We start from the raw sequence: 12,414 nt of genomic DNA, 5'->3' as shown, positions 1-12,414 counted from the left end.
CACACACACACACACACACACACACACACACACACACACACACACACGCTGGTGTGGAGAAGCCAACCCCAGGAAGACTCGAAAAGCGAGTCCAGAAGTCCGTTCCAAGCTGCTCGGGACAGCTCGGGGTCCGGGACAGCTCCCGAGCGGGGACAGCTCCCCACCAAGGCCTGAGCAGAGCCAGCCCGTTCCCTTCCCCCCAGCTCACCCTTACCTCGCATTCTGGTACCGCCACTGCCACCTCCGCCACCGCCGCCAGTGGGGGAATTGGGCCCCGCTGACTGTTTGCGCCATCCCCGCCAGTTCTGGCAAAGACTCTCGGCCTCGGAGATGAAGGAACAGAGCGAATCCTCCTCAAAGCGGTCCGAATCTTCAAATGAAAAGCGCTCTCCGTCCTCCCACTCCGCGAACATCAGCTCCATGGGGCCTGCACCCCCCGGGGCCGGGTCCCCCCCCGCGGATCCGGGGCCTGGGCCGCCGGCCGGGGGCTGAGGGGAGGCCCGGGGCCTGAGGGGCGAGCCGGGGCTGGGGGTGGCCGGGGCGCTCAGGGCGGCCGTGCCGGACGAGGATCTCAAGCCTGGAAGGGATATGGGACCGGGCCTCGCCCAATTGCGAGGTGCGAACGGGGATCGTGGCCAGTATCCGAGACTCTGGGCCCGGACGAAGCGCTCGGCAGCCCGGGCCTCTCCGCGGCTGCGGCGCCGCCTCCCCCATCAGCTGATCTGAACTTCCGGCCGCGCCGGCCACCACCACTTCCGCCTCACGCGCTTGGGAACCAGACCCGGTACCGGCAGATGTAGAGGACCCGTTTGTTTAATTGCTACATTTCCTGCCTCTTTTTTCTCGAAGCCACCCTCAGATACTGTAAGAGGGAACCGACTACCAGAGATACATGAAATGACTACAAATCCCAGCAATAACTCGGCGTCCATAATGTCCCCAAGGAATAAACAGCCGCCATGAATGCCGGGAATCGTAGGCTGTCAAGCGGTACATTGGACAACTGGGTGGAGTCATTGTCTCAACTCCGGATAGGCCCTGGGGCCGCATCACCTTCTGGGAGTTGTAGTCCAGAAGCCTGCATTCCATTAGATTTTTTCTAAGATCTGATCAGGAAAGCACCCTGAAAAGAATGCATTTGATTTCGGGAAATGGTTGTACTGTTTTGTCAGTGGGTCCTTTGAATCCAGGAGTTCTTAGCCTTTTTTTGTGGTACGGACACCTTGGCAGCCTGGTGAAGTCCCTGGACCTCCTTCTCAGATTGTTTATAAATGCACAAAATATGTAACTTACAAAGGAAATGAATTATATTGAAATACGATTATCAGAATATTAACAAATTTGTAACGTAGTAATACTTCTTTATTTACACATTAAGTAAAGTCCAGCAGCAAGGGTAACTACCATAATTTTGAAGCTAGTGATAGGTATAAACGATATTAAGGTACCTGCAACCTACTATATGAAAATATTATAATCTCATATAGGTATTGCTAATTGATACTGTGGTTTGTTTCCCATGGTCCTAACTGAAATGCTAAATTTCAGTTGTGGTTAAAGATAAAAAATTTTTCCCATCCACATCCACAGACCTCCTACTGAGAATCTATTGACCCTAGGTTAAGAACTCCTAAGTGCAAAGTGCCTAGGTATTGAGCTTCTTCCTGTAACTAAAAGCCTCAGCTTTCAGAACAAGGCAACTGCCCAGTGCTCTACCCATGAGGTCTGAAGACTATTGGAAGAAGTAGCTGTGTGGGTCAGGGAGGCAAGACCACTTCTTTATCTTAATAATTATCCCACTGGAGCCTTAGAAACCCCACTGATCTTTGTCTATCTAATGCTGCAAGGTATATAGAAAAGGTTAAGTGAATTAAACCTGGAAGGGCAGAGTATATAAAATGCCATACAACTGTTTCTAATATCAAAGGGTCACAAAAGTTAATGCCTTCAGCAACTAGGTGGATAACTTAATGAGAGAAGTGAACAGGTGATACACAAAGAAGATAACTGCCAAATAAGTTTCAGTTTCACCACGTGGAAGAGCCCAATGGCCAGGTCCCTAGAGAATGGAGACAAAAGATAATCAGCTCTACTTGGTTATTGCCATGCAGGGATAAGAAACTGGTGTTTACAGATCCTTTTATTTTTTTAATTGAAAGCTAAAAAGGGGATTTTTTTAAATGACATTTTTCCTATTTTTGAAGGTGATCGTTTAATTTAAAAACTAATTTCCAATTGTGTTGGCTAAATAAAATACATCTGCAGTTCATCAGTTTGTGAACTTCTGATTATTCTGTGAGCATTTTGCAGGGACTATTTTGCACAAAATGGGTAGTCACTAAATACAGATGATACCGAAAAACTCTGCATATAGGCAGACTTGAACATCCTTATTGCATCCAAAGGCAAGGGCACTAAATGGTGTAAGGACTTCAAAGGCAGAACAAGATGAAAGTTTTTATCCTGCTCCTCGGGCAAATCAAGAAGCAAAGAACTTCCAGAATCTAGGGAAGGATACAGAGTTCAAGTATGGAGGGAGAACCTAATCTACAACAAACGCCAATTTATCTTCAGAGGATTTTATTTCAAAATAAAGCATAACTTCCACCATGACAATGATTCCAAAGGATGAAAAAAGTGTCTTGCCTCCTTTCACCCTGCAAATAGCGCGTGGCAGTGCAAACGTTTCCAAAACACCTACACATAGTTCTCAGTAGCTAACAGTCCAGTCATAGAAAATGCTTCTTCATTTTCAACTGACATGAGATTTGTTAGGAAACCTCTGTAACAATTTATTCAGTTTCTTGGGGGGTAAACCCCCAGATTCTCCCAACGTGTCATGGATTGATCTCATCTTTCGCGCTGCCTGAAAAGACAGAACAAAAACAAAAATGACAGCTCTTAAGTTTGTCCTGACCTAGGCCAACAGTTCTCACAATACCAGAAAGCACACTAATACATTAACCAGCCTGGAAATAGCTGTGTCATCTTCCCAGTCCCCTTTCAACAAAGGGACTTGAGATCTACAGATGACTGTATGACCTGAAGCTACCATGCCAGCTAGCAATTAATTCTAGGTTAAAATCCAAACAACCTGCCTTTCACTATCTATCTTTAGTTCTATTTCAGACAATAATATCTATTTGAGCAGCACGTTAAATTTTACAAAGTGATTTTTTCCCATGAATTTCCCTTTATGTAATACAAAATTCTGTAAGGTATTAATATTAACCTTATTTTACAACTGGTATAGCTAAAGCTTAGAGCAGTGAAACAAATCGCTCAAGATCACAATGCCTTCAAAACCACAACCTTTTCCACTTGGGCGTTAGTGAAATCATTCCCACAACTTTCCTTGCCTTGTATAATTGCTTGTATCCCCCCACCCCCATTCTCTCCCAAGATGACACCCTAAGAGCCTTCTGTCACCTCGGCCCTCGAAGCACAATCGAAGAATTCCTTGATCTCTTTTCTGCACGCTTCGTCACGGAATTCATTCTGCTTCCAACATGCCATCATCACTGACATTTCTGTGATACAAGTCGCCTCTGGAGGAGCAGAACGGGAAGACCCTCAGTCACCCTTACCTTATCTTGTAGCCCTCCCACCCAGCCGCCCCGTTCATCCCTCGGACTTCTGCTCTGGGAGCCTCCTTGGCTCCAACTGCTCACCGCCTCTCTCCCGGCGTCGTTCTCCGACACGATTAGCTAGGATGAGCGGCTTGTTGGGCTTCAGTATAGGTTTCCGTGGGTTTCCCAGCCGCGCTAGCCGACCCCGCAGGCTGGGCGTCGCCATTACGCACCGAGCTCCCGGCAGGCTCTGCGTCACCGTGCGTGACCCTGCGTGACCCCTAAGAGCTCGACGAGGCTTGGCGCGCAGCCTGCCGAAAGCTCGGCTGCCTGCGTGCTTGCTTTTCTTCGCCTCGTAACCCTGCTGCTGGGTTCGGGCACCGGTCGTTCAAGACCTGTGTGCAGGTTAGGAGGAGAGTCTTTGGGGCTCATGTGCTGACCTAGGCCGCTCCCGGCCCTGAAGTCTGAGGGCGGTCTTAGGCCGGAAACATCCAAGAAAGGGCTCGATAAATGGACACTCATTTATCGTGGTAGCTGGCCGAACTCGAGGGTGATTGACAAAAGCAAGGGCAGAGGATGGGACCGAATCAAAATATGAGACCTTAAGATGTTAGGCTGGGACAGACTATTCTTATGTTTTTAATAAGTCTTCAAGGACTGTTGGATTTTACTACCTTTAAAACCACCCTGAAGCCATAAAGAAAAATTATGCTCATATAAACAGTAGCGACCACTTATATATCGTTTCTTCTTTGTAATGATCTCACTGGGTAGGGTGAAGTTTAAGCGCTTTGGCGTTCATTGTCTAATTTAAGACTCTTTCCAATCCTGTGAAGATACTTGGTGGTATCATTCCTATTATTAGACTTGGCTCTTCAGTTGTGATGCCTAGGTTCATCAGACTTGGCTCTAAGTGACTTTTAGGTGTTTACAAAAGGCACTTCAGGGGCACCTGAGTGGCCCAGTTGGTTAACCCTCTGACTTCATGATCTCAGGTCATGATCTCATGGCTGGTGGGTTCCAGCCCCGTATTGGGCTGGAGCCTGCTTCAAATTCTGTCTCCCTCTCTCAAAAATAAATGAAACATTCAAAAAGAAACAAACAGCTCAGTTCAAAGATGTGCCAAGGATTCTCAAAGCATTTATAACAACTTCAAGAAATGTTTCTGGTAACGGAAGCATAACTTGAGCAAGCTTTTAGTTCATAAGATGACTACTTTGGAGGAGCAATATGTATTTGGTTGTGTAAAATTTAGTGTGCTAAAATCATTTATCACAGACGTTTAATCTTCCCATTGATCTCTGCATGACTGGTTCTTTTTCTTCTGTTCTCAGTTCCTGTCAGAGAGGCCTTCCCTGACTTCCCATATCTCTCATCAAGCTGTTTTATTTTCTTCATAGCACATATCACAGTCTGAATTAACTTGTTCATTTAATGTGTGTTTATGGCCTCACTTACCACTGACACCCATTTAAAATGTAAGTGCCATGAGAGACAGGACCTTGTCTTACTGAATTCCTAGTACCTAGAATAGTGATAATAAATACTTGTTAAGTGAACAAGTGTTTCACATATTTTTCCAAGTCTCCAAGTGTATCATACTCAGCCCAGAAATATAAACAAGCAACAGACACTGTTTAAAAAGAAGCCATTTATTATACAAAATGAAACCTGAGATTATAGGATATTGCAACACATGGAGTAATAAAGGCATCAGCCCCATGCTCCACCCCCAGTCCAATAAAACAGATTCCTAATCAAGCACTTCTACCACCAATAACCCCAAGCCTGCTGCTGTTGACAGAGCAAACTGAGCCCCAAACCAGAGAAAATTCACATTGTTTGCTTTCTCTTCATATTGGTTCTGCTTGCTCTTGTGGAAATGTAGCACCTGGCTTATCTTGCTCTTTTACGAATACTTTTATGGTAATAGGATTAAAGGAGAACGTCTAAAAAGCCCTGTCCACAAAGCAGGCCTGAGTCTCCAGCCACAATCATTCACAATCATTCAACAACTGGCCCATTTTGTACATAAAAGTGCCCACTTTGTACATGAAAGGAATGCCAATCTGAACTGGTGTAATTAGGAGAGGTAAGGATGATTCTACATTTTGCATAACCATCACTTACCCTTTTTATTGCACATAAACTTGAGTCCTAACCTTAGTTTGCATTTGAGTAATGTGTATTTTGCACTATATATCAGCACCTGCATTTAAGTAGATTGGAAGTTTAGGGGCACCTGGGTGGCTCAGTCGGTTGAGTGCCCGACTTCAGTGCAGGTCATGATCTCACAACTCATTGGTTTGAGCCCCACATCAGACTCTGTGCTGACACCTCAGAGCCTGGAGCCTGCTTCATATTCTGTCTTCCTCTCTCTCTCTGCCCTTCCCCAACTCACACTCTGTCTCTTAAAAATGAATAAACGTTAAAAAAAAACAAACTACTCCAAAAAAAAATAGATTTCAAGTTTAGAAATCAGAGTCCTGAGGGGCGCCTGGGTGGCGCAGTCGGTTAAGCCTCCGACTTCAGCCAGGTCACGATCTCGCGGTCCGTGAGTTCGAGCCCCGCGTCGGGCTCTGGGCTGATGGCTCGGAGCCTGGAGCCTGTTTCCGATTCTGTGTCTCCCTCTCTCTCTGCCCCTCCCCCGTTCATGCTCTGTCTCTCTCTGTCCCATAAATAAATAAAAACGTTGAAAAAAAAAATTAAAAAAAAAAAAAAAAAAAAGAAATCAGAGTCCTGAATTTGACTTCTTTTTGTGGGTCTACATTATACCCAATTTTAATAGTACATTTGAAGGTCTATCTTCCCCTCTTGTGCTTTTCTGCAAAAGCCCAAACAGGTTAAGCAAACTTTCCATGCTGTTGTGAGGGTATTTTTTACTAAAAAATAAAATGAAAATAGAACCATTATGACCGTGAAATCCAGTCTAAATTAGAGCTCTCCTTGGCCACATCCTTAGATGTCACAATATTAAGTGTGGGACCCTAGTTGTTGAAGCACCTTACATACATAAACACACACACACACACACACACACACACATCTGGTTGTAAATTAGTGTATGTATGTGTATATATATAAGTACATATACATATTAATTTATAGATACACTAATAAGCTGTAGAACTTCTTTAGTGATAATTCATTAATACTACACATTACAACCAGAGTAGCTAGAAGGTCCAAGGTATTTCTTGTTCCACTGGCCCTGAAAAAGCTAATGGTCTCCCTGCCCTTTAAGCTTTATTTTCAAGCCACAGCAATATAAAAGTTTGGCTATATCCCCAAATCTGCCTAACAGCTTTTTACTGAACCAGCCACTTGTGGTGGCTAACTCTTGCCTCACCTCTCAGCCCCTTGACATCAAGGGCAAGTAAATGTTATAAAAAATACAATTCCAAAGAACCATAATACAACCCACCAGGAGTTTTGCTTCACCACCAACATAAGTCTTGCCTCACCTCTCAGCCCCTTGAGTTTAGGTATGTTCCATCAAAATGTAGTCTCAGTAAGTACTATAAAGTTGAACAGAAGGATATCAGTAATAGAATGAGTCAAGTTGGAATATTCATCCCGCATGAACTGAAAAGTGCTCCATAGTATGAAGTAATTATTACAACTGTATTGCTGGGCTGTTTTTTCCAATGTAATTTTCATGACTCTTTGGAGGAAATGGGACTTTTGTAGCATTTAAAAATAATAAAATATAGGGGCACCTGGGTGGCTCAGTCAGTTAAGCAGCCAACTCCAGCTCAGGTCATGATCTCTTGGTCTGTGGGTTCGAGCCCCATATTGGGCTCTGTGCTGACAGCTCAGAGCCTGGAGCCCGCTTCGGATTCTGTGTCTCCCTCTCTCTGCCCCTCCCCCACTTGCACTCTGTCTCTGTCTCTCAAAAATGAATAAACATTAAAAAAAATTTTTTTTTTAAATATAGAGAAGAGTTCATTAGGCAGACAGAAAAGACCAAAGACCTATAAAAACCTGCAGTTTGATTCACCCTGGTCTATTTTAACATTTAAAAATCATTTAGGGGCGCCTGGGTGGCTCAGTCGGTTAAGCGACTGACTTCAGCTCAGGTCACGATCTCACAGTTCGTGAGTTCGAGCTCTACATCAGGCTCTGTGCTGACAGCTCAGAGCCTAGGGCCTGGTTCGGACTCTGTGTCTCCCTCTCTCTCTGCCCCTCCCCTGCTCATGCTCTGTCTCAAAAATAAATAGAAACATTAAAAAAATCATTTAAATATTAAATTTGTTTTTCTGCCATCATTTCCAGCCATAGTCTCTATCTCTAACCTAAAATAGAGCAGGACAATTCATTAAATTGACATGATATATATTAACTATCGGATCTTTCTGTTCATGAGATGAGAAAGAATTACAGCTATTCCCTAAAAAAGAAGCAAACCAGCAGTAAGCAAAGCTGTCAAAAATCTACAGCCAGTTTAATGTAGAGGAGAATGAATGTGGGGATGGTGGCATCTTCATCAGATTACGGAAAACCAGGAAAGAAAAAACCATTAAAACAATTTTTTTAATGTTTCCTTTTGAGAAACAGAGAGACAGAGTGTTAGTAGGGAGGGGCAGAGAGAAAGGAAGACACAGAAACTGATACAGGCTTCAGGCTCCAAGCTGTCAGCACAAAGCCCGACATGGGGCTCAAACTCATGAACTACAAGATCATGACCTGAACCACCCAGGCGCCTGAAAAAAAAAAAAAGTTAAAAAGTTTGACATCAAGAGCAAGTAAATGATGTAAAAAATACAATTCCAAAGAACCATAACACAACCCACCAGGAGTTTTGCTTCACCACCAATGTAACCATTTATAAAGCAGGAGATGAAAAGAGATTAGGAAAGGTATTGAATAGGTGCGCCCGGGTGGCTCAGTCAGTTGAGTGTCTGACTTCGGCTCTGGTGGTGATCTTGCAGTTCATGGCTTCGAGCCCTACATTGGGCTCTGCACTGATGATACAGAGCCTGCTTAGGATTCTCTCTCTCTCTGCCCCTCCCTGACTTGTGCTTTGTCTCTCAAAGTAAATTTTTTTTTAAATGTAAAAAAAATAAAGGAAAGGTACTGAATAATAAAGAGTTTAAAGAAGAGCACAGAAATTTTAAGACCCTACTAAACGTGGTCCATTTTACCTCATTCTTAAGCCAAGTACCAAGGTGTTGTTCCAATCACAGTTAAGAGGATGAAATGGCTAGAGAAAGATGCAATTCTTTAAAGATTCTGTTGAATCAGCACTTTAAAACAAGTGGGTGTTTCAGGCTTCTGTTTTCCATTAATCCAAGAACTAGAGGCCTCCATCTCTCATTGAGGAGAGGCCCTACTACCACAAACTGAGACACTGGATACACATCATTAGGATAAAATATCAGTGGATATAACTGGAATTCCTTGAACTCATAATAAGACAGTGTTCGTTAAGGGATATGCAGCAGATGCCCCTCATGTCCCATGGTAGAATAAGGACTTCCATCTCCTTAACTCTACCAATTTTAAGGCTCTTGCAAGGATAATTAGAGATTTTGGTTCCTTTTCATGAAGATCTCATGTAGGTAGTCCCAAAATTTCCTCTGCTTTGTCTCATTGTTGTGGATCATGGCAGTGAGAGCTTCCCCCTGGTCCAGACCTTGCCAATAATCTTGCAGCCACATCTCCTTCCAGCTGAAACATCGAAATGGGAGTTGGATTATGGAACCTCTGCACAGCTACAAGTCCTGCCTTCTGAAATTTTAAGCAGATATAGCAGTCTCTGGCTAAGACAGGGCTCTGCTTTGAAGGAAAGGGAATGTGAAGTAAATCTAGTAGTCTAGTAATACTACAGGTGACAGCTGCAAACACAAATCTATCACACATCCCACCCCCAATGAGTTAAACTTCCTGACTTGCCCGCTCCTGGTTCCCAAATGTGGTGGGAGTTTAGAAGAAGGCAGGGCAGTGAGGCAGACTATGGAACCAAGTAGTCTAATATTTAGATGGTTACCTTATAAGCTGCAATTTCAATAATCAAAATGAAGGTGCAGTGCTATGCAAAGTCTAAATAAAACACATTTTCTTTTTTTAACGTTTTACACTTTTTTTCCTAGTAAATCATAATATGTTCAGCATAAACTAGAAACAAATTATTTGATGGAAGACTCCATTCCCAGAATCAAACTGTGCCAGCAGTATATATAAACAGCCCTCTGCTGCCATCCACTGTGCAAGAGTTAGTCTCTGCAGGCCATTCTAGCAGTCTTGCTTTATTAAGCTTAGTAATCTTTTATCACCTCTCCCGAAACAGGTGTGGTTTGCTGCAAGTGGCTTCAGCATTTTCCCACCCCACCTCCCGTGCTGACCTTGTTTCCCAATGCACCACTTTCTGCCACCTACTGCAGTAGCTTCCTCACTTCTCTTCCAATCCACACTGCCCAGCAGTGTTTATTCTATCTATTGAAAACATTCCTTCCATTTTGTTTGGGGTGAACATATAATTTATCACCCAAATCAGGGTACTTCTAAGAGTGAAAGGAGGTACTATATGGGGCGCCTGGATGACTCAGTCAGTTAAGCGTCTGACTTCAGCTCAGGTCATGATCTCACGGCTCATGGCTCATGAGTTCAAGCCCTGCATCGGACTCGTGCTGACAGCTCAGAGCCTGGAGCCTGCTTTGGATCCTTTCTCTGGACCTCCCTCATTCACACTCTGTGTCTCTCTCCCTCAAGAATAAATAAACATTAAAAAAAAAAAAAGTAAAGAGTGAAAGGAGGTACTATTAATAATTGTGCCAGGTTAATAGATACAAACCCTACTGCAGACAAACCTCTCTCAAAACACCCATCTATGTATTGCTCATCCCCAACCCCAACATTTCAAAGATGCTAAATAAACAGCTGAGTTGGTTTTCGAGACAGTCCAACTCCTAAGCCTGGTATTCAGGCTATGTATAGCCTGGCCCGAGTTTATCTGCCCAACTTTGTCTCTCCCTCATCACTTCCCTAAACAGGCCCCCTCTGCTCTGGTCGAAGCCTTTTTTGAATCACTATTGCAAACATTGCTCACATAAACTGATTTTCATAGGTTGTTGCCCTGAATTCCACTTTGCATCTTTTCCTGAGCTTTTTCAGGAATTAGACTCTCCCAGTTAGACTCTTGACACTTTAAAGGCAGAGTAAGCCCATGTTATAATTTCCCTATACAACAATCCCCTCAGCACCTACTGCTAGTTCACTGCCCACAGTGAGCAAGTAAGTAAATCGCTTGATTTGATGGCCACAGGGACCCCAGCTATCCTTACCTGTCATTCTCAGGAATCTCTTCCACACTGCCAAATCCAGGTGTGGGCACTGGGCAGTCCATGTGTGAGGGCTGGGCAATGTGAGGCTCAGGGACAGGGATGTCCCCAGGAGAGGCTGCGTGTGCTTTCTCGGCCTCCAGCCGAGCCAGTTCATGGTCACAGACAAAACACTCAAAGCCATTGAGGTAGTTAGGCAGCAAAGGATCATTCACTCCCCACTCCCGATACTTGAGACTATCCAGAAGGAACTGGTTGGTGATGCCCCCAGGTTGTTTGTATGCCAGATATTTCATATATTCCTCATCGTTCTTGTCCAGAAAATCAATAAATTCTGCCAGCTTTTGAGGTGACTCAAAGTCATCAATGAGGATGATGGAGTGATTGTTGGGCATCCAGTCCCTCACAGAGGGAGAGCCGCGATACACAGGCACAGCACCAAGATGCATGGGGCGCCACAGCTTCTCTGTCATGTAGTCGTCACAGATGGCATTTTCAAGGGCCAAGTGGAACTTATAGCGAGACAAGAAGGCCAAGAGCTCTGGATCCTCGGTGGTGGCTGTGGCTGTGTCCTGTAACCGCGGAGTGGGCAGCTCCCGATTTTGTAGGCATTTCCCGTAGGAGTCCACCTGTTCGGGGTAGAATACCGCCGTGAAGTGGGTGCGGCGAGCCGACCTGGACACCCGGGGTCCTGGCCTCCGCCACGCGCGCCCCCCTCAACCCCCAGGCCCGCCCCGGCCCCACCCACCGGGATGTAACGCATCAGCTCGCGCACGTAGCGGTCCCGGTCCGCAGGCACGTCGCAGTGGGACTGCAGATAGAGCAGCGGCGCGTAGCCGCGTCGGCGCCACTCAGCGCGCTCCTGTAGCGGAGGCGCCGCGCGGCGCAGATAAGCGGTCCCGGGCAGCCACTGAAGCGGCAACGGGTAGTCAGAATAGCGGCTGAACGTGGCAGTAAGATTGAAGAGGCGGATGCCCGGCCCGTGGCTCAGCAGGAAGTTGTTGAGGGGCGACTCCTCGTGCAGGAGCGCCCAATTCTGATGCGCCAGGCGCGGCAGCGGCGCCTCGGAGGCTCGAAAGTCAGTGCCGTAGAAGAGCAGCGCGCGCGTCCGCGAGTGCCCTCGCACCCGTCGGTCCCGGGATGCCACGCACGCGCCGCGCGCGCACTCGATGCGCTCTGAGTCGCCCGGGAAGTGGGGAAATAGCCCTGGGCTCCACCACAGCAGCACCGGCAAGTCCACGGCCTCCTCCCTCCCTGGCTGCGAGGGCCCGGGACTGCGCGCCACCCCCACCGCGCCCAGCGCCGAGGGCGGCCGGAAAACTGCACCATCCCACGGCTCTGCCCAGCCCGCCTCTCCGCCGGTCTCCCCCTGAGCCATGGGCCCAGAGCCGCTGACCGCACAAATACTAAGCACTCCCAGGGCAGCGAGCACAGCCCCGCTGCTGCACGCCGCCATGTCCACTGGCAGTTGCCCCGCTCCCCTCCCGGCAGCATCAGGCCTCCGCCCCGCAGGGAGTAGCGACCTGACGAAGTCCTACGCCCATGGTGCGTGTGGCGCATGCGTA

At 46.3% G+C, this 12,414-nt stretch overlaps 3 protein-coding genes across 3 annotated transcripts in view; all 3 read right to left on the bottom strand.

The window, feature by feature from the left end:
- ZSWIM8 (zinc finger SWIM-type containing 8) overlaps positions 1 to 914 on the bottom strand; it is a gene marked incomplete at its 3' end in the record, with an annotated part of 12,395 nt that extends 11,481 nt beyond the window's left edge. The window contains exon 1 of the mRNA XM_040485060.1: positions 215 to 914. Within this exon, the coding sequence (XP_040340994.1) occupies positions 215 to 422 (208 nt within the window). The remainder of the gene's footprint in view (positions 1 to 214) is intronic.
- A 1,649-nt stretch (positions 915 to 2,563) lies between these two features.
- CHCHD1 (coiled-coil-helix-coiled-coil-helix domain containing 1) lies at positions 2,564 to 3,832 on the bottom strand. The gene is made up of 3 exons (XM_040485426.1): positions 3,672 to 3,832; positions 3,430 to 3,548; positions 2,564 to 2,866 (listed from the first exon to the last, which is right to left on the bottom strand). The coding sequence occupies exons 1-3, from the start codon at positions 3,793 to 3,795 to the stop codon at positions 2,753 to 2,755; spliced, it is 357 nt and encodes a 118-aa protein (XP_040341360.1). The 5' UTR covers positions 3,796 to 3,832; the 3' UTR covers positions 2,564 to 2,752.
- Positions 3,833 to 8,801: 4,969 nt separating this feature from the next.
- Positions 8,802 to 12,402, bottom strand: POFUT4 (protein O-fucosyltransferase 4). Its single transcript, XM_040485420.1, has 3 exons — positions 11,598 to 12,402; positions 10,853 to 11,478; positions 8,802 to 9,239 (listed from the first exon to the last, which is right to left on the bottom strand). Exons 1-3 carry the CDS (start codon positions 12,303 to 12,305, stop codon positions 9,092 to 9,094), a joined length of 1,482 nt encoding a protein of 493 aa, XP_040341354.1. The 5' UTR covers positions 12,306 to 12,402; the 3' UTR covers positions 8,802 to 9,091.
- Between the last annotated feature and the right edge of the window lie 12 nt (positions 12,403 to 12,414).

Source organism: Herpailurus yagouaroundi, unplaced genomic scaffold (genome assembly GCF_014898765.1).
Source record: "Herpailurus yagouaroundi ecotype Mexico unplaced genomic scaffold, PumYag 163, whole genome shotgun sequence".
In the NCBI taxonomy this organism is placed as follows: Eukaryota; Metazoa; Chordata; class Mammalia; order Carnivora; family Felidae; genus Herpailurus; species Herpailurus yagouaroundi.
This window is presented reverse-complemented; position numbering and strand designations above follow the sequence as displayed.

Bases quoted from the DNA above. Each gene is read 5' to 3' on its own strand.
- CHCHD1 (XM_040485426.1), bottom strand. From the start codon at position 3,795: ATGGCGACGCCCAGCCTGCGGGGTCGGCTAGCGCGGCTGGGAAACCCA. The intron at 3,549-3,671 runs GTGAGCAGTTGG...CTGCTCCTCCAG, and splicing joins ACGACGCCGGGAGAGAGGCG to AGGCGACTTGTATCACAGAA. The intron at 2,867-3,429 runs GTGACAGAAGGC...CTGTCTTTTCAG, and splicing joins ATTGTGCTTCGAGGGCCGAG to GCAGCGCGAAAGATGAGATC.
- POFUT4 (XM_040485420.1), bottom strand. From the start codon at position 12,305: ATGGCGGCGTGCAGCAGCGGGGCTGTGCTCGCTGCCCTGGGAGTGCTT. The intron at 11,479-11,597 runs GTGGGTGGGGCC...TACCCCGAACAG, and splicing joins AGCTGATGCGTTACATCCCG to GTGGACTCCTACGGGAAATG. The intron at 9,240-10,852 runs GTAAGGATAGCT...TCGATGTTTCAG, and splicing joins GAGATTCCTGAGAATGACAG to CTGGAAGGAGATGTGGCTGC.